The sequence below is a fragment of the Saccostrea cucullata genome, unplaced genomic scaffold, assembly GCF_032062105.1.
Source record: "Saccostrea cucullata isolate Sc308-1 unplaced genomic scaffold, CSIRO_AGI_Scuc_v1 ctg68, whole genome shotgun sequence".
NCBI classification, from domain to species: domain Eukaryota; kingdom Metazoa; phylum Mollusca; class Bivalvia; order Ostreida; family Ostreidae; genus Saccostrea; species Saccostrea cuccullata.
Window position 1 is genome coordinate 478,146 of NW_026939588.1, and position 25,453 is coordinate 503,598.

At 33.1% G+C, this 25,453-nt stretch overlaps 1 protein-coding gene across 2 annotated transcripts; it reads right to left on the reverse strand.

Moving 5' to 3' along the window:
- On the reverse strand, positions 1 to 24,778 carry LOC134253415 (poly(rC)-binding protein 3-like). Of its 2 annotated transcripts, XM_062735943.1 has the most exons (13): positions 24,484 to 24,778; positions 15,083 to 15,257; positions 11,853 to 11,876; positions 11,718 to 11,750; positions 11,351 to 11,467; positions 11,010 to 11,129; positions 9,024 to 9,152; positions 7,747 to 7,866; positions 7,391 to 7,420; positions 6,334 to 6,409; positions 6,054 to 6,228; positions 5,544 to 5,663; positions 1 to 3,062 (listed from the first exon to the last, which is right to left on the reverse strand). In XM_062735943.1, the coding sequence occupies exons 2-13, from the start codon at positions 15,161 to 15,163 to the stop codon at positions 2,741 to 2,743; spliced, it is 1,347 nt and encodes a 448-aa protein (XP_062591927.1). In that variant the 5' UTR covers positions 15,164 to 15,257; positions 24,484 to 24,778; the 3' UTR covers positions 1 to 2,740. The 2 variants fall into 2 exon arrangements, with proteins under 2 accessions (XP_062591927.1, XP_062591928.1); XM_062735944.1 differs by lacking the exon at positions 7,391 to 7,420.
- Positions 24,779 to 25,453: the final 675 nt, after the last annotated feature.

The window sequence follows — 25,453 nt, forward strand, 5'->3', positions numbered from 1 at the left end:
TTTCATTCTTCAAAACAGATTTATTGGTCATAAATTATCAAGTAAAAAAAAAGAAAGAAATTGCACACTTTTCACATGTGAACCATCATTAGCATGCATTCAACTGGGCAGTTTCCTAATAATGATTGCAAAAGCCAGCGTCATTTCCCTGCTAGTTCTTTATCCTACTGAGTTCATTTCATAACACAGAAATTTCTTTGACAGATTTTACTGAAAAAGAAGCTGCCTCTATCAACTCATGTTAGAATTGACATTTGCCTAAAAAATTTAAATTATGACTAGCAGAAACAAGAAAGAAATGACAATGGCTCGATCATAACATGAGAACCTTCTTTTTATATTTCATGTAATTTACAGCTTGAAATCTTTTTTTTAAATTAATTTTTCAGTCATTTTTGTACTGTAACATTTATGCAAAGAAACTCAAATAACTCATGTATCTAAATATAAATGTATATTGCAAACATGATAATATATATCTATAGGTTTATATATATATTGCAAAAAAAAAAATATGAACAATCAACTGATTATGCCTCTATAAGGATTCACCTTTACAGTTTTAATAGTTTAGCGTACACGCAGTAAATGAAATACCAAGCGAGCAATTTTCTGAGTGAAGCAAAACAAAAAATCAAAATGAATTTATCACAGTCAGCGATGATAAAAACAAAATGTCGGGAATATGAGCTCACGTAGGTGAGAGTTTGACTAGATAGATTTGTGAACTAGTAACTGAATTTTCGTGATTTTTTTTCCTGCCTGCTTAGCGTTCCATTTATTACGTGTACCCTGCTTGAGGTATTTATTTTAAATATGGTAGAACCCTCCACATATATACACTTCAAACAATTGACTTATATATATATATATTGCAAATCACTGATTGAAAACATGACAAAATGGGACTTAACCTAAAGTGTGACCCTTAAAATTAAAGGATACAATAAAAAGAGACATTTGTCAAAAAATCAACACATAAGTTACCCTCCCTTAACCCGATATAAGTGATCAATTTCCTTTCATTAAATTTTTCAGTATAGATAAATAATTTCAATTTGTTGCCAGCAACTCTGAATAAATTTATTTTATTTTAAATCTTGCTGAAAGCCTGCAAGAATAAATTAAACTGGGACAAAAAAAGGGGGATGTTACAAGCTCAATTAAGGACCACAGTCATTCTTTCTGAGATAAAAACAATACTTGGGCTATATTTGCTCTATTGGAATGTACAGGTGACCTGTTCTCACACGTGATATACAAACCTAGGTAAGCACGATGTCAGCTGCTGACTTTACACATGGACTTCAATTTCCTTTTTTTTACAAAAACATCTTAATTTACCTTATCACCATAACTGCACAGCAAGTTTTTAGAATCATGAGACAACCACAAATGCAATGTTAAGATTATCTTACTATACAACCTTCATGGCAAGAATAACCCATAAATAATGTACAACAAAATTATGACAAGCAATCAAAAAGTCTACAATTATGAAAATCAAAACTTCTGGGGCTCAACCTTCTTACAATAAACAAAATCAACAACATTACATAATTAATAAACAGAATATCTCTGTGATTTAACAAGTGGTTTTCATATCATAGGAAAACTAACTAAGCACTCTCATGAAAAACGAGTTTGGGTGGTGGGGGTGCATTTTAAGTACCCTCTTCAAAGACCCATATTTTGGCTTCACACAAAAAAAAACACAATAAATATCTGAACACTATGCATTCATGATTTAAGTTTATACATAATTGGTAATATTTCAACAAATGTATAAAATCATAAATATTAACACAACAAACTACAAGTTTCTACAATACTTATAAGATAAAACCACAAAATTCTCCTTGAAATTCAATTTCTCCTGGGGAAAAAAATCAGATTTAAAAAAAAAAAGAAAAAAATCAGGGACAATTGCGACTTTAATCACCAATTTTAACCAGTAAATTTTTTGCACAAAATTCAATGCATGGATTTCTCTAAAGGTGAGACACATATCCTTTAGCAATTTATAACAAGGAAAATATCATCTGGGCATTAAAAGACCTACGTTAAAAAAACACAGATATATTGTAGTTGAACCATAGAAAAAGCTAGAAAATATATATCAACATCATCCAAAAATTTAACAAATTTTCTATCACTTTTCAAGAAAATAATTGGTAAGATAGCAAAATATAGACATATTCCAAAAAGTAAATTATTGGTTTATTTCATTGTTTCATTTAATTACAAATATATTAACAAAGTGATATCTTTCTTTAAAAAATCAAATTTTATCACATTTTATTTATTTACATGAAATGCACTTAAATGTTTGGCCAGTGAGCAGCCATTCAATTCATGATTGAATATTTTTTAAAAAATTGAAATTAAATATATTTTGAAACTAGAAACTAATGCAATGCAATTGCTGCCACTGTTTAAATGAAAATCAGTGCTTGCTGGCCTAGTCTAATGTATTATCCTTATGATATGTGTTTTCGATATGTGGTGCATCTCTAATGGAAAATTTTCTAAAATTACATTGAAACAAAAAAGGCTACACATACGAAAACACTGAAACCAATGAGGGGAAAAATGAAAATTTTTTGGCATTAAAAGTGCGGAAATCTGATGCTGTAAAGCTTTAGACATAACAACTTTGCTTTAAAAAATGGATGAAGGAAAAAATAAATGTTAACATATAGTTCAACATAAGTACACCAACCCCCGACAGCCCATCTCTTTAGTACGGGGAGAACTTGGGGTCCGCTCTAACGGAGGTCAGACCGACCCGCATTTTAGTTGTTAAATTTTTCTGACTGGCTGCCGCCATACTGTCAATAACTGGAACATTAAGTCCATTTAGTCCATTTATCCCGTTTAATCCATTTATTCCAGCAATTCCACTAAGTCCATTATATCCGACAAATGGTATCGGCTTCATCGCCAGTTGATTGATTGGAATTGCCATAGGTGCATGTTGGGATTGAACAGAGGTCAAGGTCGGGGTAGTATTTTGGGTCGATGAACTCGGGTCAAGGGTCAGAGTCTTATGCAATTCCATGCTGCAGAAAGAAAAAAGGGAAGGGAAAAAGTATTAGAATAGGATATATAAACCATTCAAATACACAGGTCAAAGTTCACACAACCATGCAGGAATAAAATCATGCAAATATTTCAATGAAAATTCTGAGTTTCACTTCATATAAGAAAACTGAAAATAATTTTTGATAAAAAGTGTTACAGAAAAAATAAAATTAGTAAAAATTCAAAAAGCTCTCCACAACTTATGACAAAGGTTAAATTTGTAGATAGAAAACAAAAAAGCTGTGAAGGTCTATTTTTGCACTCAGAAAAATGCAGCGAAATATTTGTGTGACTTTGTCCCTGCTTTGTTGATCTTGTTGTGAACTTCAAACCTCATGAAACAACAATATCAACATAACAAACATTTCAAGAAATCAGATATATGACAAAATCATTTATAATTAAAATTTGTCAAATAATCTACAGAAAATGCATGATTCTTGAAATGATTACACAGTTGTGATTTCAACTGTTAGTGTATGTACTGACAGTATGGACTGTACATGTATTCTAGCAATTTTATAGATGTGCTTAATAATTCACTTAAATATACACTCTAAGATGACACAATATATGGACAACTAAATACTGAGTGGATATATCATCTAAGCTTTAGGGATTTTCAAAAGCTTTACTACATTTCCCCAACAAATGAAAACCACCCTGTGTATGAAACTTGTAGAATTGCATGGTGGATCTAAGATTCTATGGGTGTAGTGTGATCTAAAAGCAGGTATCACTCAAGTCACTTGTGTACAGCATTTGCATTCAGACACAACAAAATTTGCAAAAAAAAAAAAAAAAAAGAAAAATGAAGTTTTTAGCCAGAAAAATAAAACAGAAGCAATGACTGACAAATAAATATAAGTGCTGTGGATGAACTACAAATTAACTAAAATAAATATAACGACTTGTTACTACTGGGGTCCAGGGGGTTAGTGGGAGATACAGGTTAGTGTGACGAGATTTAACCAGATCAAATTTACTGGTCAAAATTGAACTGCGATGTCTTTGTCAATGATCACTGCTGTGCAATTATGGTGTCTAAGTCTTTGACTTTTTCAAAAAATATCCTGAGACACAATTAAATTTTATTTTTTATCACAATTTTTTTAAATTTAAGTCTCCATATAGGGTTCAAAGGTTATTTGTGTTGGCAGGTCAATCTACCAGAATTCAAATCAAACAGAAAATTCAATGTTTCCAACTATTTTCATGAAAAGTAAACAATTGCCCAATAGCTACAAGCTGCCTTCTGAGAATGCATATGTAATGAGAAATTGACAGTCACCAAAAATATCTTCTCAACACAATAGTTCGTCCCATATACCACTACAATAAGTGGATTGTCCAGTGTCCAATATAGATGAAAAAGTATATCACAAATATATCTGTTTTGTGTAAGAGCCCATCTATATGGTCCTCTCTATGTGTCATTATGTACAGAGTACATTTGTATACCAGATTTATTTCCCCTTATAATATTTTAGTCTTGAATGTGTCTCTATAAAATTATCTTCCCATTCTTTCATATAATTACATCTTTATTTGACTTTCTAATCATATTCATTTGCTTATAGTGTAACTGTAACTAATGTACAAAATAACAATATACATAGTCCCCTTTGTCTTGCATCATGAAATGCTTGGATGTATGCCCCCAAAACTCTACACAATTTTCATTGCTTATGCTTGACTAAACAGTGCTAATATCACATTGCTAAATTCTCTTTTCCTGATTCTATAGATGTAGAACTGCCCTTTCATGATTTATGACCCCTTGTATATTTTATACTCTTGCAATTGGAAATATACAACAGTCAAATTCTATAACAGTAGCATGAGAAACCAGCATTTTTGAATCAAAATGCCCATGTCCTCAAAAGCACAACCATTTTAACATGAGTATTATGCCAGCACAGTAACACATTCTATACACATTTTCATACAAAATGTAAACACTCATAATAAATAATAAAACATTTTATGTACAAAATTGACTCAACGGTTTTACATATTCATACAAATAAATACCTAATTTGCTTCTTTGTCTTTAAAGTTATTAAAACACACAGCAAAACTGAAATCTACTCTATTATCTACACTCAAATAATCTCGTAAAAAAACAACATGAATAAAAAACAGTATATATATTAGGCATCATTTCATTTCTTGTAATGGTGTGGTGAAAAATTAAATAATTATCATACAAAATTGTCAAGTGCTTCTTGTATTACAGAATACAACTATAAAAACAGCACATCTCTGTTCTAGGAATTCCTTGCTTTCTCAGTAACAATATATCTACTAAAGCTATGCACCATTTATAAAATTTGACAATGCCCAATAAAACCTGCTTGTCTGTGTGGAACCTCCTGTAATAGGGGGTTCTTAGATTGATATGCTAGTATATGCCCCCCGCTGATCAGTAGTAATACACCTGTTGTGGGTATACACACCTGGTGTTGATCAGGTACTGAGCTAGACCAATCGTTTCTGGTGTCCCTGTAATCGTCACTTTTCTATCTGGAGCCCCATCCTCCGCATTGGAAATTTTAATCATAGCACCTGACATTTGTCTGTGAAAAGAAACATACTCTTGCATATATATTTTCTAAGTCAAAGCAAAAATCTGGAAAGATATTACCTAAAATCTTTCCTTTCTAGAAATTGTGTCCATTTAATTTAAAAAAAAATGTATCTTTCTTATCCACCCCACCTATCCATAATCCATTTATGCATTTTACAAGGAGTTTTTAACAGTATGGGCTTTCAAAACCTTTTATTTTGGATCCACATAATACCTTATCTCATAAATTTTCTGTCCTCCCCTGTCTATTATACAGCCTATGATGTCGTTAGGAATGGTCAGTTATTAGATATCTACCTAATCTCATTAATTTTCTGTCCAACCCTGCCTATTATACAGCCTATGACGTCATTAGGAATGGTTATTTTTAGATTTATACCTAATCTCATTAATTTTCTGTCCACCCCTGCCTATTATACAGCCTATGAGGTCGTTTGGAATCGCCATTTCTGTTGTCGTCTGCTGCTGTTGTGGCTGAGCAGGAAGTGCCTGTGGCATCGTGTTGGTTGCCCTGGGATACGCAGCAGCCATGTGGGGTAACCCTGGCATTGTGGCTAAAAACAGAAAATTAAAGCTTAAATAAAACTGTTCTGTAATGTTTGATGAACTTCTCACTGTCTTTTATTAAATAATCACTCTGATTAAGGTAATAATTTTACCTGGAATTAGCTGTGGTGATGTACAAGGAATAATAGGAATGGGCTGTCCCAGTGACAGTTGATGCAACTTGGATAACTTCAAAAAACAAAAGGAAAATATAATATTATCAAACTTCAAGTTCACTGAACAAAGATAAATTCAAAATCACTTTAAAGAATTAACAGTCAATCATATTCAGTAGAGAAGAGTTGATAGAAATGTAGAGATCTTTTTTAAATTGAGACAGAAAAACTTGGTTAATATGTGATAGACAGTAATAACAATTTGTGTCTTATGTTAGGACTGGTGAGAATTCCATGCAGGCTTCAAACACCCGGCCAGCTTTGTCCACTTCTCTCTGTTTTATACCGACTCCCATTTTTTATGACAAATTTGGTTAGTAGCTTGACATATCTAATAGTAAACAACGAAGTGTGTTTCTGTCAATGTAGCTTGGATAAGGCAATTGCTAGCATTGTAGGAAAAGTTAAAGATGCGTAAACCAAATTTTCCTACAATAATGGCAAAACTATTCCATTTGATGACAATAAACATGTTTTATTATTTATCTATATTTCATATTCACTTTTTTCTTCTGAGAAAAATTCTGCTCTTTACCAAAATATAAAATTTACAACCTAGATATCTTATAAATGTTTGAACAGTCATATGACAGTCGTGTGACTTACACCTGAAGTCAGGATTTAATAAAGAATTAGTAATGACAAAAATTTGTGTAAACTTATTTTATATCAAAAATTTATTTTCTGTGAAAGGATTCAACAAGTTTTATGAACAACATCTTTTAAAAACTTTACCAATTACAAGTCATTGCATGTATATATCTAAAAAAATTAGTTACTCAGCAGAGAAGTGGAGAAAGGCTGATTAATAAAACTAATTACCATACATACTCCAAGTGTTAACAAATCAGAAAACGTACAGTGCGAGTTAGTACTTAGTGCTACAACCACTGAATGCTAGGCTACACTGAATTCCTTTTCTCTCACAAAGCATTAATTAAAAGAGTTCCCAGATATATAGTCATTAAGTCTAGTCTAGGGTTTTCTAATTTACCTCCACTTTCGGAATTCCAAGTCTTTCTTTCTGTGAAATTTAAGTAATTGAGGTCATTTGATGGATTTATTTACACTATTAAAAAAATCACAGACCTTGCCATTCAAAACAAGCAATAAGGTTAGTGATAAAAAAATTGTGAGAAAAAAACTTTTTTCAAAATTCTTCACTGACACACTCTACTAACAAAAAGAAATAAAAACACAACTAAAACTTAAAACTTTGCAGAAAACGATGGTCTTGAATTCTGAGTGTATAAACTATAGGCACCGCATCAAGAGCATGTCATTTTGATAAAAATAAAAATTCCATTCAAACTAAAATCACTCAGTACCCACGACAGAGGTGTGGCTTACCTCAGTGGCTTGAACCCCTTGTATCTGTCCAGGAACAGTGTATGCCTGACCCCCAGCAAAAATGACCGGAGGGACCACAGGTTTTGGACGGTATTGGATAGTTGCTCCTTTGGGAGGGGACTGCGTAAGGAAGAGGAGAGGTCAAATACCAAAGGTTAAAGGTCACATAGAAGGAAGAGAGTCATATAGCTACAGCATTTTACCATATTTAGTTGAAACAATGGCATCAAAATGATTTCATAGTCTCAGACTTGTAAACAGAAGAAAATATTGTCCTTTTTTACTTTTTTTCTGCAATTTATATGATTTTAACATAATTTGATATTTTATGGATACTAGGAGGGTGGCATGTCTTGCGCACAAAGAATCTGAGAATTTGACAAGATGGGGCCACAACACCAACAGCTTGAGTTAATATTTGCAATCCAGTTAGTTCATCTACTTAAGCAGAGGGCCGGGTACAGCAGGGGGTCATCTCTACAACAACAGAATTCTGAGGAGCTAATATCATATTCTCAGCCATTGTTTCGGACATAATTAGCTACAATACTAGTCAATAAGGACAAAAGCAGTAACCATGGTGACAAAGGGAGACAGGCACGCCCCTGTTCTGACGCCTGGAAAATTGAGGAGTAAAAAATCGAATCAGTTTAGTGGTCGCTGAATAAAACGTATGTATATAGAGATAAATATGTTACAACAATGTAGAAACACAAACTTCTCTCAAATGAAAATAAATTGATATTGTACAAATATACATCACATTAATCATTTTAAAGAGATGCAGGTAAACTTTAGTAGAAGCGTTTGGTATTTGGAATATTTTGTGCAAGAAAACTGAACAATTATAAGGAGGTTAGAAAACTTTGTGAAGCAAATGAGGTGAGAACATTTTGGGGGTATAACTATGACTGAATGAGGTAAACGTACGCGAGTTCTCACTCTGTTCTTAGGGCAAGATTAGCTGTAGATAAACCCAGAAAAATAACAATTAACTCAAAGTATCGAGAAGAACTTAATTGGATTCAAAATCAATTCAAAACAAATTTTTCTAACTTGCATCATGTATAGACCTAACAGCCTACAAAATTCTGAAGTTACTGTAAAAGTATGCTTACTACGCAGTGACTTTAAAGGGCAATATCAATATTTATCTGAGGATATCATTTTAACTTGACTTGTATTTTTACAGGGAGATTTCATCATATTTTTTTTTTACAATGTGAAATAAGACTGGAGTCCTATACTGAATACAGAGCATGCTTAAGGCGGCTCACCTCCATCATGATGCCACAGATATTCTGTATACAGAGTGTGATGGCGTCCGCTGTGCCCGACACAGTTACTGCCCTTTCTGTGGAATTAGGAAGCATCTCTGATGCTACCTGTATTGAAGCACCCGTAGTCTGAAAAACAAAATATACTTTAATATACATTACTGGTCTGACTTATTATTTTTTTCACAATGAATAATTTATTTTGACCTCTTCAAAAATAAGACTCATATATGTAATGATATTTTATATATTGTGTTATTTTTAAATGCAATTCAAGAGTTCAACATGCACTTAGTTTGATAAACATGTAATTTAAAATTTTTAATTCTTCTTGTGATTTTCATTTTTGAAGTGATTATAAATTTTAATTTTCTTTTTAAATTTTTAATTCATTGAAATCTATCATGTGATTTACTTCTAGGCCAATAAATCATTTATTTATTTAATTTTGAGCTGGGCATTCAATACTTATTTGTAAGCTCACTGAGTTGTGATGAATAGAAAATAGTTTACAGCTGAGTAAGGAAGGCTTTAGGGATTTTAGACTTAATAAAGAAAATAAAATCTCCAAAAGTACAATAATATTTTTAAGTCCATTATGTGAACGAAATTAGAATGTATTAACCCCGAAAGAAAAGGAATTCTGTCACAGAGATTTACTTTTTCAATCTGTTTCTAAATCTAATCCAGCTCTCTTTGCACATTAACTTTTTTTCATGTATTTCACTTCTCACCTAAAAATAGATCCTGTTTTATGCCAAGTGTGTAATTAGAAGTTCCCCCTACGAAAATTTCTAGCGAGGCATATAGCAGAGTGGAGACATTCGTTTTTTTTTCCTGGGGTAACCTCTAGATAATTATTGCCATCAGACAGGTTTTTCTGATTTAACCTAAGTGGTGAGAAGCCGGGGAATATGTACAGTAATGACAATTTATACAGAGCGGCATTCTTGGCCATGAGAGGTGTAATTATGATGGCATTCTCTAGTCAACACCCGGTTCCCAGTGCCAGGACTGAATCCACGGATCCTTCCCCCATGGCACCTGGACTTCATTTACAAGGAATACACTTGGCAATAAAGATAAAAAAATATGATTCTCGTTTTCATTAATGGGTCAGCTCATCTTTTGTGCAGTCTCATATTTCTTTCATCTGGAAAGTCAGTGAGAGTATTTTTACATGATCTCACACAAAACTTCTGTTTTCTTTGCCCAAGGTAGCAGAGAAAGATGTTTTGGAAATCAACATTACCGAAGACTATTACAGCAGTGTATTATGGGTCAAACAAGTTCACGCTAGTGCAAATGTCTGGATAATTCTCAATTTCTAGAGAAAAAATTCTCACCACTTACAACATTATTAAGGCCAAGAAACATATGTAAAGATAGAGTTTCTGTTCAAACAGGCTGTAGGAAAACCATAACAACATATGCTTCTAGAACAGGCAAATCTCTTCCTGAACTCCAAAGATTTAAATAAAAAACAGAAATCCTCCTATAATTTGTGGAATTCAGAACATTTCTACAAATCCAATGAAAAATGACTTCCAATATATTACATTTCTATAAATCTGTTTGAATTATATGCTTATAATCAGTCCCAACATCTGATACCAATCTCCTGTTTACTTTTACTTTTAGTAGACCAAAGATTTTAGACAGAAAACATGAATAAACCTCTTAAACTGCAGCTCTCTTCAACCATCTGCTGATTCTTGATCAATTAATACCAGTGTTTTGATGGCTGTGGCAGGAATCAGAAAACACCCTTTCTGATCCAGAGAATCCCACGGAAGTTCTTTAACCCATCTTACTATTCTAGCTCATAATAATTTTTTTAAAAAAAGAATTATCTGATGTACGTTTCATTTGTATTTTGTTTTCTTTGAGGATTATTTGTTCAATAAAGAGGATAACATTAACTTGTTTAGGTTCATCATCACTGCCTACAAGAACCAGTCTCCATCGTGAGTTAAGTGTACATACTTCCCGAATTTCCTTGATTTTGGATCCCCCTTTTCCTATGAGGGAGCCACACTGGCTCGCAGGAACCACCAATCGCAGTGTGACGGGAGGTTTAGGCACTGTGGGGGTGTTCTGTAGGTCCTGTAACACAAGTACATCTTGTTAAAGAACTAGGTCCGATAAACACTTAGTTATGGCCTAAAGGATGAGGTGCAGAATGCCAAGACAGGTTACTTTCATATCAATTGAAAAATTCACTTTAGAAGAAAAATCATTAAAAGGGAATAAAAATAAAAAAAAAGCCCTTTTTAGAGATAAACATTTTTACTCAGTGACTAACAATAAATTCAGAGAGAACTTACTTCTTCGAACTTTTTACATATCATTGTGAACGCCTTGTGAATACATTCCGTTGTTCCTGTGACTGTGACGATTCGTTCTGGACAAGAGCCATCTGATATGTTTATCTTAGCACCACTCTACAATAAAACACATAATTTACTTATTACAGATAAATATCATTATATTGAACTTGATGGAACTGAGGAAAAAGTTCAAAGATATCTACAAATTCAAGTCATTGAGGATAAAACACTTTGAGAATACTAGGTGTTCAGTTCAACACATCCATGGTATTCAATTGTTCAGTGTTAATTAAGAGAATTAATGTTCAACTGTATTTCAAAAACATCAGTTTTCCCCTTGATGAGTAAGTAAAATGGTACTTACATCTTCCCTAAACTTCTTGATATTATCTCCTTTCTGGAAAGATAAAGAAAAAAAAGATAGTTACAACTAAGGAAGTTCAAGTCATAACAATGATGCCAAATACATATTAGAACAAAACTGAAAGTATATACTGACCTTTCCAATTATACTCCCAACCTCCTGTAAAATAAAGAAACAAGAGTTTAGTTATTGGTTCTGTGTGTTAATGAGCATTCTTAGTACTTACATAAATATTTAGCCAAGTGAATTTTACACATGTAATAACTATGATGTGTTCTTAATTCATATTTAAAAATCTCATCAGAATTTGTTTTCCAAGTAAAAAGAAAACAACCTCTTGTTATATAATTATTTGTCATTACTTGTAACCTGAGCTTATCAAATTATCATGGAATCATTTCATTTTCAGAACACGATCAATAAAAATCATGTTCATTAGGAAATGAACACTCCAAAACAACCATAATGAGCAGTTACAACCATTTGTCAATGCCATTTTTTTGTCCTTTTTTTCAGAGAAAGCATGTTTCTCTACCCGTAAATACTTTTTTGGCCAATATTTTTTTCTCTGCTTGATCATGCACATAAGATTGCTTGTAGAAAATGTTTGTGATCAAGAAAAATATCTTAAATGTACCATTCCTTCAACACATAAGTGGACATTATTAGCCAGACTTTGTCGTTAGCCTGGTAATAATAAGGACTGTAAAAACTATAATGACTTCTCTTTTCTTCATTGATAATTGAGATGCAGTCTTTGATACTAAGACTTAACTAACAGTTGCTAGGATGCAAAATGACTGTAAACATTATTTAGAAATAATGCTGGTCATTTTTCAAAGCATTGATTTTTTTCTTATTTTTTAAGACAAAAACTTGTATTCACTTAACATGCTTAAGCTACAGACTTAGAATTTCAAAAATGAAAGTGTTTTTTTCCAAAAAGGTAAAAATAAAAGAATCCTACAGCAATTCAAAACTAATAGAGGCACAAAAATAAGGTTTTTTCCCCATAAATGCTGGATTTCTGATTTTTTTTTAGCAATGATTAAATTCCCAAAAAAATCCATAGGCTTTGGTTTCTATCCAATAAAACATGTCTCTTTCTCAATACAAGGTTTCTATTTTACAACCAGATCAGCTCTGCAACAGACTTTAAGCTGATCTATAGCATCCCCTGGTAAGCTTCAGACTGGTCCATACATATTATGGCCTGTCATTCACTGGTGTCTCCGATTTGACATCAACCTTCCACCATCAATTACAGAAGATTTCAGTCAACAACGCTGTATCAAGATTCCGGTTTTCCCCACTATCTACGGATTATCTTCAAAATTTTATTTGTAGAGGGTAGGGGGGTTATCTGGCCTACTTTTTGGTACTCACTATGAGTACAACCGAGCAGCCAATTTTAACACTTTTTAAAAGCGATTTTCTCTCTCCATCTTTCCTCCTTATTTTTAACAATCTGCCCCGGTTGATTAGAAGAAATCTAAACTTTACCAGACCTATAATACATCACAGAAAAGCATCAGAGAATCATTAATAATACCTGAGACTACAGTAAAGCAATATTTCTCAGAGAAAACAAAACCGACTCAAAGGATTCAAAATTGGCAAAAATTAATAAACTTCTTGAAGATTTCAGGTCTCAGAAGGCAGAAAATCATCTTAGGTGATATTATGTCTCAGCAATAATGGAATACAAAAAGATTGAAGGAATTGCAAGGAAAGATGGCTTTTCATCATAACAGACAAGAGCAAATTAGCCCTATAGTAGAAGTGGATATTGCACGTAAATTAACCTTGTTCTGAGTGGTCCAAGGAGCAAGCTAATTCACAATCCACTCCCAGAATGAAGTGAAGATGTAGGCTTAGTCTATATAATTAAATCTGCCACATTGTACAATTAGTGGTAATCACAGCTGATGAATTACCGGAATTCTGGACATATACCAGATTACCACCAATATAGTTATATTCAAATGTTTTCAGAAAGAATTGGGGAAAAAATATTCAAAAGACAATAATTAACACCCCCATCCCAAACCCTAAAAAAATTCAGACTTAACTAACTGGAGGGTATCAGAGTCTATCATTTCTTGTTTGTTGTCAACAAGATTTGAACCAGTGATATGAGAATTAGACAGAAACAAACTTTACCCACTTAAACCAACAGGATATGGTGTTCTAAAAGGCTGTTTTTGTTGCTTCAATACATTACTCTGACACAGACTTTAGCAGTAAAACTGTTATATATAACATTTCACAAACGTCATTTGATCAGCCTCTACCCGCTAATGTTGGATGTTGAACTCTGTGAACTCAGGAGCAATAAAAGTCTGACAGTATTATATGTAGTGATACCTGGCATTAAGTCATAGCATATAGTTCACAAGTAACCATCATATAGTAGTTCTCACAAGTAATTATTCTGAAACCTTAGGAATAAAATGACCAAAAATATGACATTTATATATACATTGTACATGTATATATAGTAAGCCAACTGTTGAATGATATTTACAGAGACAAAAGATTAAATCTGCCCTGACCCTGCAAGTCAGATGGATTACAGATGACCTTCAAGACATAGCACACAGTGTGTGTGGGAAGGGGGGTTAGTTTGTCCTATGTACAAAATGCAGATGTAATTTGCTGGAATTGATGTTGAATGCTGCCTCTTTTTATATGCTCTTTGAGAGGGGATGCCCTGCTTTGTTTTGCACTTGTTTTGGAATCATTTTTTGTCACCTGCAGGATAATCATTTTAAGATGCCTTTTCTCTTTCTTAATCTAATGTAACACAAGCACACCCTATTTCTTATAGGTAAATGATCAAGACTCTATCTTGGTGCTTTGCAATGATTCTGATGTGATGACAGATTTTTGGAAACAAGAGCTTAATAGCTCTCTAAGATCATCAATAAAGCTCTAATTCAATCAAATTTTACACATCAGCTCCGAGTGAAAGCCCCTGATTCCTTTCTATCTTATCTTGGCAAATTAGGTGTTAAATGGCAAACAAATGAGGCCACTCCAGGCTACACTGATATTAACGTGATAAAAGTCTTGTTTCTGTCAAAGATTTTTATATAAAATAAAAAAAAAAACTCCTTTATAATGTTGGCAGAACAAAAGACTAGATGCTACAGTGTCAACGGATAGGATGATCACCGAAGGTTTAGATTTCACTCTCAATGCACCACACGACTTGATGATATTCTCCACTGTGAGGAATTATCTATCAGGTATCTATAGTAAATGTGTTAATCATTAGTCTCTCGTTCTGTATTCTGGCTGAGAACTGTGAATTTGTCACACCTTTACCTATGGTAGAGACTATGGTACACCTGGCCACTCACCTTTCCTTGCATGATCATGCGAACGGTCAGCAAACTGACTGGGACACTGTCATTGAGGACCATCTTTTTCTCACTGGCCATGTCACGGTAAAAAAACAAAGTAAAAATGGAGGAACACTGGGGTCCTCCCTGGTCAAAGCAGTCTGATCTCTGGGACAACTAAATCAACTGCAGCCTGCAAAGATACAGAATTAAAAATATAACTAAAATACATCTCACAAATCACTGCCAGACTATCAAAGTACAAAAACAATCTCAGTTTGGATACGACAGATTCCAGAAGTTCATGTGTAGGACAATTTTCCTCTCGTAATAAAACTATAATGTTGATACTCCCACTTCCAGATGAGAAGGGTATAAGTGTTCTGTTATAATGAGTGAAAGTGAAGTGAAAATTATGCCCAGTCACACACATCTTGAATTTACAGTGTATAAATTTACATATTTATCTACAAGATTAGGCCTGAGTGGTATCATATGATTCCATTGTTTTAGTACATACAGTGAAAACTCATGGTACGTATATGTTGATGTTGTGCATAAACAAAAACAAACAAGCACCCTCTTATTTATTGCAAAAAAAACTTAATTTGCAGACCCTTAATTTTAACATTTTTTTCTAACACTTAAAGCACTTGGCAAAATAAAGTATGCCATTGTTTTAACTTTACCAAAAAATGTTAATCCAAATGTATCCTTACGTTAAGAATATAAATAATACACATACTTTGTAAAAGCATCATGTAAAAACTTTCAATTCTCCCAGCAAAATCACTGCCCTTTCTCAATTATCACAATCAAATTGAAATGTTCTCTCTGCAGCCATTGTTAATCTTTTATATATAAAAAATAATTTATAACACACAGTGAGGACAGATCCTGAGAAAACCACAAGTCAAAGCGAGTTTGTATTAATATCTCATGGCAACATCTTGCAGAATAACAAGCGAGTGAGAATAATGCTGAAAGGAAGCGGACCCCACAGTTCCTTATTCAATCTGTTACACGCTGACTTCCAGGGGAAGCAGGTTTTATCCTTACAAATTCTATGAATATCTAATCAGAAACAGCTGTGAATAATTACAATCTTTTTTAAATTCATAAAATCACATATAAGAAACAGCCATCATGTGTTAAAATCTTACATATTCTAGACCTACAGGAAACTATGATTTATTATTTTTTCAAAAATCACCACTGCCACCAATGTAGAGAGAATGTTAAAGAATCTTGTAATAGACTGTTATAAAAAAGAAAGGTTATAGATGTCATAATTAAGAAAGCAAACAGTGCTAAAACCTGCTCTTAAATTATATCTTATATGACCATCTTCATCCAGATACAATAAAAAATCAAAATGCATTCTCTCACCTTTTTCTACTGAAGAGCTGCATCATGCCTGATAGCTAATATCTCAAGATCTACAGCTAATAAGAGGCAATATATGCCTTCTATCTTGTTGTTTATCTACACTATAGCACAAAGTGTCAAGCTCGCATACACTCAACACAATATACAAAACTGGCAACTGGCTATGTACACAATGGAACCTCCCACCTATATAGCTAACAGCTGATCTGTTGGCTGCTGAATCCAAATTAACATATGCATGTTCTTACAAGATTTCTATATATTCCCCCCTAATTAATTAGGTCCCCCACATAATGAGCCAGAAATCACAGTCTGGCACTATACTCCTCACAGGGGAGATAATTATTGTGTGGCACCCTGGACAGAATAGATCCAAACCTAATGAGGGCTTTTATTTCACACCTCTGTCACAGCAGGCAGCGCGATTTTCACTCATATGTTCAAAGAAATGAAATTATTTTTATATGCCAAGAGGATATTAAATATATGTATTTTTTTAAAGGAGGATGTAAAAAAAAAAGAAAACAATTAATTTTAAAAATGCTATCTTTTATAATTATTGCCATCTTTCTTTTTTCTGGTCTTTAGTTTTTATTTTATATTTACATAAAGATTCTTTAAAAAATCAGTGATTTTTAATCATAAAGAGATCTTTATCATAAAGCAATATTTTAAGGACTTGAGATTGTAATAAAGCTTGATTTGAAGAAAACCTATTAGGCTTGACTTACCTGCAAGAAAGGTACACCAAAAATGTTTTATTTCTCTCATAAAATCAATATCGCCACTTCTTGTTTTCTACATGGTCATGTTTACAACAAATATGTTTCATTAAATCACAGTGCCTCCAAAATCAATAAACGAGATTAAAAACCCCTCTAGTTTCTCCTCCCATTAAGAAGAACATAACTTTGCATCATTTCCCAATGTTTCCATCATAATTAGTCCCCTTCACCTAAATAGAATCAATGTTGGTCATGTAATTTTCTATAGAATTTCAATAAAATCTTTTTTCGGTTACGACTAGAACGAGAACAATCACTGCTGATCATTTTAACCTTTTGAAGTGACATAATAGTCAATATGCTTCACAATACTTAAATCAGTTTTATCCATCTAAATGACTTCCTAAGCAGATTAGGATTAACTTAATCCCACCCCTTACTTCAGTGACTTCATTTTTATGCAATAAATTCATTGTCCAGTGATAAAGCGCTGGCTTAAATTTCATTGTTGTCATTGAAATTGTGCTTTGACTAATGTTTTTGTTGACATCGCGGTGACCATAACACAGACTTTTCTCCAAGGCAAATTCCTTATACCGGTCCTCTCTTACATAACCAAATAAAGCAATTTTGGGGATTTTTTGATATATTTTAATTTCTCTGTGTATTTAAAATAAAGTGAATTATTTCATTAAAAATGCTTTTTGTAGGTATTATTAGGCACGAGGGCAATATTTTTTATCACACATATAATATTGACTTTCTTTTGCATATAGATTATATAATGTGGAGAAAAGACTACATTATAATATATAGCAAAAACTGATTTTTTTTCCAGTAGATATAAACTTTGTACAAAAAAAATGAAATTATAATTTTTGCAATTTTTTTTAAAAAGAAATTATTAATAACTTCTACAATAAATTTTACAATAATAATATACCTGATAAAAATAGCAATTTGGATTTTATGTATTGTCAATTAAATATTACAAACAAGAAAAATTAGTTAATCCCACATAAAGTTTTTTTGCATGACTATATATTGAATAGGAATTACTTACACAGCTTTGAAGAACATTTGTTTGTTTAAATTAAATGCCCACGAAACTATTTTTGATGACAAAATTATACTGTTGTTTGAACAATAAACACAGCTTGTCTGGACAAAAACGTTAAACACTTGTATATGCATAATTTTGCATATACCCCTTTATAATCACAAGCACATCTATAATTTTATCTGTTTACCTGGCTAAATATTGAGAATATACCATAAAAGCATTAAATTATATTACTATATTATGCCAGTGTTGTTTACAAAGCTTATATATTGAAATCTTGTGTCCCTTTTCTGCACTTTAATCAGTTCAGTGCCACAAGAAACATAGTGTGGAACAAAGTTGGAAGGCTGTAAGATTTATTTCTCCATGTTTAATTACCACCTGGTTAATCCTTTTAAAAAAAACTGCATATGTCCTTGAACTAAAACTGCAAATCCCATAAACTGACCACAGGGAATTTGCTTTGTTTTCCACACCTTAGAAAACCAGAAGTCTCTGTCGAGACTGAAGCTCTACTGGTTTGAACTTATAGCAAAGGAAGAGAAAAGTACTTAAGCAGCTGGGATTTGAAACTTTACAACAGCAATAAATAGAATAATGATTGATGATAAAGTCTCTTTATGTTCTTAGTGTAGTCTACGTGTGTGCCAAGTTATCTTGAAATCAGACCAAAACTGTAGGAGGAGTAGCATTTTGAAACAATTTTACAGACATTTCTATTTTTAGTAACCATGGCAACACCGTTCATCAAAATTAAAATTCAATATACAGTATAATGTATCTTAGTGTATTCTACTTGTGTGCCAAGTTATATTGAAATCAGACCAAAACTGTAGGAGGAATAGCATTTTGAAACAATTTTACAGATATTTCTATTTTCAGTAACCACGGCAACATCGTTCATCGAAATCAAAAACCGATATACAGATTTATGTATCTTAGTGTAGTCTACTTGTGTGCCAAGTTATCTTGAAATCAGACCAAAACTGTAGGAGGAGTAGCATTTTGAAACAATTTTACAGACATTTCTATTTTTAGTAACCATGGCAACAATCAAAATTAAAATTCAATATACAGTATAATGTATCTTAGTGTATTCTACTTGTGTGCCAAGTTATATTGAAATTAGACCAAAACTGTAGGAGGAATAGCATTTTGAAACAATTTTACAGATATTTCTATTTTCAGTAACCACGGCAACATCGTTCATCGAAATCAAAAACCGATATACAGAATTATGTATCTTATTGTATTCTACTTGTGTGCCAAGTTATATCGAAATCAGACCAAAACTGTAGGAGGAGTAGCATTTTGAAAGAATTTCACTGAAATTTCTATTTTTAGTAACCACGGCAACACCGTTCATCGAAATCAAAAACCGATATATAGAATTATGTATCTTAGTGTATTCTAGTTGTGTGCCAAGTTATACTGAAATCAGACCAAAACTGTAGGAGGAGTAGCATTTTGAAACAATTTCAAAGGAATTTCTATTTTTTAGTAACCATGGTAACATCATTAAACGAAATCAAAAACCGATAAATAGAAATATGTATCTTAGTGTATTCTACTTGTGTGCCAAGTTATATTGAAAACAGACTGTAGGAGTAGCATTTTGAAACAATTTCACAGATATTTCTATTTTTAATCACAAGCATCAAAATCAAAATTTTATCTTAGTGTTACTTGTGTGCCAAGTTATATTGAAATTACCAAAACTGTAGGAATAGCATACAATTTAAAAGCATTTTTAAATTATCAAAAATTGATACACAGAATTATATTAGTGTATTCTACTTGTGTGCCAAGTTATACTGAAAAGACCAAAACTGTTATATATTCACAGAAAATTTCTTGTGCAACACCGTTCATTCAAAAATGCACTTTAATCTTAGTGTTCACTTGTGTGCCAAGTTATACTGAAAAGACCAAAAAACATAGCATTTTGAAACAATTTGGTAACCACGGCAACACCGTTCATCAAAATCAAAAACCGATACACAGAATTATTATTTCTACTTGTGTGCCAAGTTATATTGAAATTAGACCAAAACTGTAGGAGGAGTAGCATTTTGAAACAATTTCACAGAAATTTCTATTTTTAGTAACCACGGCAACACCGTTCATCGAAATCAAAAATTGATACACAGAATTATGTATCTTAGTGTATTCTTCTTGTGTGCCAAGTTATACTGAAATCAGACCAAAACTGTAGGAGGAGTACTGCAAATCCCATAAACTGACCACAGGGAATTTGCTTTGTTGTCCAAACCTTAGGAAAAAACCATCTGCCCTTTCCATGAAAAACCCCACAGAGTCCTGATTAGCAGGCCATAGGACCTCTCTTTAGTGGGCATTGAATAGATTCACCAGGTACAAATTTTATTACACATCTATAACTCAAAGGTCAACATTTTTTGTCTTAATTCTGTTGGAACTGACTTTTTGGGTACACTACTGGTCAGACCCATCACTTAGTGGTGAAGCAATGATTTACATGTAGGTACCACAGATTAATGTATGTTTACATCAAGATCTACAGGCTTTTTCAAGTGTCAATTTGTTGAGATGAGCTTCTTGGAACACTAAGTACCCATTCCCTGGCATATCTTGACACCTACTGGAGATGTACTACATGTATCCCCCGAGTACAAGGGGGTAAACAATGACTGCCTCTCAATCAGTCGTGACTCCCCATCAGTTGTAATGAAGAGCAGATGGATTGCAGAAAGAACTGACCGTTACATCCCACTACAGGGAATTTGTTGGAATATGGATGCCTTAAAATGTATGCAAACGAGCAGAACTTTGTTAGGTGTGTGAAATATGATCATGAGATCCAGACCTAACTTCTAATCAATTGCAAAACATTCATGCTGCTCTTTGACCATTACACTTTCTAATCCTCTGTTTTTGTGTAAAACTCTGTTCTTTAATTAATTAATTTCTTTAATTCAGTGAAATATCTAAAAATATACATCTTCAAATCTGTAAATCTGTCAGTTGGCCAAAGGTCTGACTAAATGTTCTTTCATTTCTTTAATGAAATGTATTCATTATTCACAAACATACACCTTTATATCCTTAAGTTGAACAAAATAAGTTCTTTTCAACTGTTCTTTTATTTCTTTAATGAAGTGCATTAAATATCTAGAAATATACATCTTCAAATCCTGAATTTGGTCCAAGTTCGCGGTCCAACATTTCTAACCCCATTTGTTTGAGCCTTTGAGGATGATGTAACAGACCTGACCACCACTCTCTTCTCACCTATTGATTATCAGGTATTCCTTTTGTGACAGAAATTAACCCTACATAGATCAGTCTTTGTGTTAGCCCATTATCAGGGACAGTTCTTCCTGTGGCTTCACAATAGATCATTTACAGGAAATGGGCACATTCTCCCCCAAAAGGGAAGTAACCAAATTAACTTAAATCACTGGTGATGGATGTATACCTGTCACGAACCTACAATTATAGACAGACAGACACACAGTTAAAAGACAGCTAGGCCCTAATACAGCAATAGAAATGTTCAATGTCTCTCTGATTATTGCCTTTCACGATCGATGGTTATAAAATTATATCCGACAAAGTGAAGGAATCCTACACCGTACTTTAAAATTTTAGGACGAGAGTTCTGTTTCATCCTCCTTATAATGATGTATCATTCCTGATCAATGTCCTTACATAGGCTTCAGTCTGTTAAAGACCTCTGAACGAATCTTTTTTTTTTAAAGTTAATCACATATACATACTTTCATGATCCAACCTTGTGAAGAAAATACAACATGTTTCCTAGAGTACATATGTATTTCTTAACTTCAGATTTTCAACATGCATTGTCATTAACTAATAAACATTTTTAAAAATACCTCTATTCTGATTTTGGCTTATGTTGCAAATTCAGGTATAGAAGTAAATTTCTTAATGATCTCTGACAAAATTTAGGAGCATATCACTTAATTGACATAATGAATCTAACCCCATCAACAGAATGCCTGAATTTTCTACCTTTATAACTAAAGCATATCTGGAGCATCCTCTGCTACACATGACTAAAACAATACCTTAATGAAAACCGAATGACAAAGTTCAGCTTCTGCATACGAGCCTGAAGTGTGCTGAGTTACAGGTTCCCCCGTAATTCCAGAAGACAAATCAGTCTTCCCCAATTAGCCTATTTATCTGTCATACTCACAGTCTTCTGACATTAACAATTATACCAGCCGTTCTAAGTCTGTAGGACCCCCAGTCTGATAACTAATATATACGACTCTAATTCCATAAACATCAGTAAAACATAGGTAATCAGAGATTACAGAGCTCACCTCAACGAATGTTGTCTTTAAGTAAGGCAAAGTCACACAATGACCCAACAAAAAGTGTACATTCAAAATTTATGCAATTTTGATCGGATACTTTGGACCTATATAAAAACTTCAAACTAGTTCTTTGTCACAAAAATGTGATTAAAATCCAGCATCTGTAGCAAGTTTGAGAGTTTTCATCCCTTGATGCATCATTTGGGCAAGTTTGGTTTATATAAGCCTTATAGTTTCTTGGTAATAGAACCCCATAACTTTTCAACAGAAATGTTGAATTCAGCATCTAGAGCAAATCCATTAGTGTTCTACCTATATAATGCAAGTTTGAACAACATAGCTAATATCTAAGAAATGAAACTTGCATGAAAATTTAACCTCTTACATCAAAAAAAATGTAAGTCAGATTAAAACAATGCAACCTTATGTATCGTCCATGACATTAAGGGCTCATAGTATCTTGGAAATGAAACCTGCACCAAAAACTTTAACCTAATCACTCAACTGGAAAATGTAGGTCACATTCAGCACCCAAAGCAGGCCTGGTAATATGCATCCTTAGCTGTATCATCCATGCAAGTTTGGTCAACATAGGGCTTATAGTTACTTGGAGATGAAACCTGCACCAAAAACATTCACTTGTTCACTCAACCGGAAAATGTAGGTCAGATTCAGCATCTGAAGCAAGTCTGGTAGTGTACATCTTTAGATGTATCCTCCATGCAAGTTTGGTCAACATAGGGCTTATATGGAGATGAAACCTACACCAAAAACATTAACCTGTTCACTCAACTGGAAACAGTCTTCTGACATGGTGGTGTACACAATTATACCAAGTTTGGTCAACATAGGGCTTATCTCGAAAATGAGACCTACACCCAAAACTGCACCAAAAATGTTAACCTGCTCCAAAAACATTAACCTGGTCATTCCTTTGCTGAAATTGCTGCATCTGAAACTTTGACTGGTACAATGAAACACATTAGAAACATCTTCCATGCATGTCTAATCAATATAGGACATAGAAGTACTTAAAAAGAAAACTGCTATATACGGGACGCTCTAATTCCATAAAGACTTCGTTGAGGTGAAAAAATGAAGTCCGACTCACTGTAAAATCAGGTGATGGACTCAAGATAAAGCATTGAGGAATACTTTGATTCTGTTACTTTATACATATCGTAAAATGTGACATTCTCTAAAAGAACATGACTATCAAAATACTTTAAAATTTTCACAAAATTATACGTTTGAAAAATGTCAATCTAAGCAATTTAATATTTCTTATTTGTAGTTTTCGCAAACTACAGTCAAACCTCATTATCTCGAACTCAATGAGTCCAAAAAAAATTCCTGAGATATCCGTGGATTCAAGATATTGGGGCTAAAATACATAAGGAGTTAGTGGTTTGGGACTTCTAAATCTTTGCAAGATATCCATCATGGTCTTGGAGATATCAGTGTTCAAAATACTGGAGTTCAACTGTATATCAAAAATATGTAGATGTATACTGGAAATTGATTTTATACATGGAAACCAGAAATTTAGAAAGAAGAGAGAAAAAAAAAAAACAAAATGCAAGAGAAATTTTTTATACATCTATATAGATATTATATGGAATATTCTGTTATCAAATGCATGTACCTACAATATATAACAATCTAGCAAACTCAAATTTTGCGACTTGATTTACACGATACAGCACAGTCAGTGCTGACAAATTCAACAGTTACTGCAGACTTGACCATAATCCGCATTCAACGGAAAATTAATATTTTGTTAATAATAAATGTATTAAAACTACTGCTTTTCAACATCTAATAAATCCTAATTTATCTGTTGGATATGTATGACAGATGACATTTAAAATCAATATTGACTGCAGATTCATTAAAGCAGTGCTCCTTTAGACTTACCTGACAAGAGGAGATGATCCATTTGCCTATTAATTCCAGGACCAGGCTTTCATATACCTATATACAATAAGAGACTCTCAAAAGGTTGGATAGCAATAATGTATTGATGTTTCTTTCCACCAATGTATCTCGACTGACAGTGAGTTACAAATGTAATATACAGGTATCTCGAGATTATACTAAGATATCACTCACAGATGTGTCTCTCTAACTTGACTATTTTCACCAGTCCCCTTGTCCTTGCAAATAAAACACACTTTTACTAATCACTCAAGATGCTGTAGGCTCCAGATATAAAAAAATAATCTGAACACCCAATACAGTAAATTTGATACCTCTGCTCTCAATGTAGCTAGACTCTTCTGTTGACAAGAGGGAATTGCCAATTAGGGAGTTGTGTAGAAGTGTGGCTATTGGCTCTATGTTATATGGGGACTAATTAGCTAAGGGATGCAGACCTCTCTAAACAAGCACAGTACTTCCTCTCCTCCAGTTAAAACCTATCTATAATGAACATGTCCATAAAAGTTTGAGATGAACTTTGCCTAAGTGAAACCAAGGTTATGTTTTTTTAAGCCAATCAATATTTTAAGCCTTGGTAATTCATGTTCACACATTTCTTAGCCTACTTAATGAATGTTATGTGATGTTGGTCAGTGTTAAGTATCAGCCATTGGTCTTAGTCCCAGAATACCATTAAAACCTCCCTCTGAACATTTCTTATATGTATCTACTTGCCTTTCTTAGTTTGAAGATTTTTTAAATGCGGTAACAGTGACAGGAAACTGAAGAAATCCTTCAGTTCATTTGGGTATCAAGCTTAACCCTATAAATCTAAGTTCATATTTGCTCATAAAACAGAGTAAAAGTAATGGTTGACAAACTCTTTGCTACATTAGGTAGGTTAGTGTAAGTGTCATGGATTGTCATATCATGAGAATTACAGCTTTATACTTTTATAATGACCCTT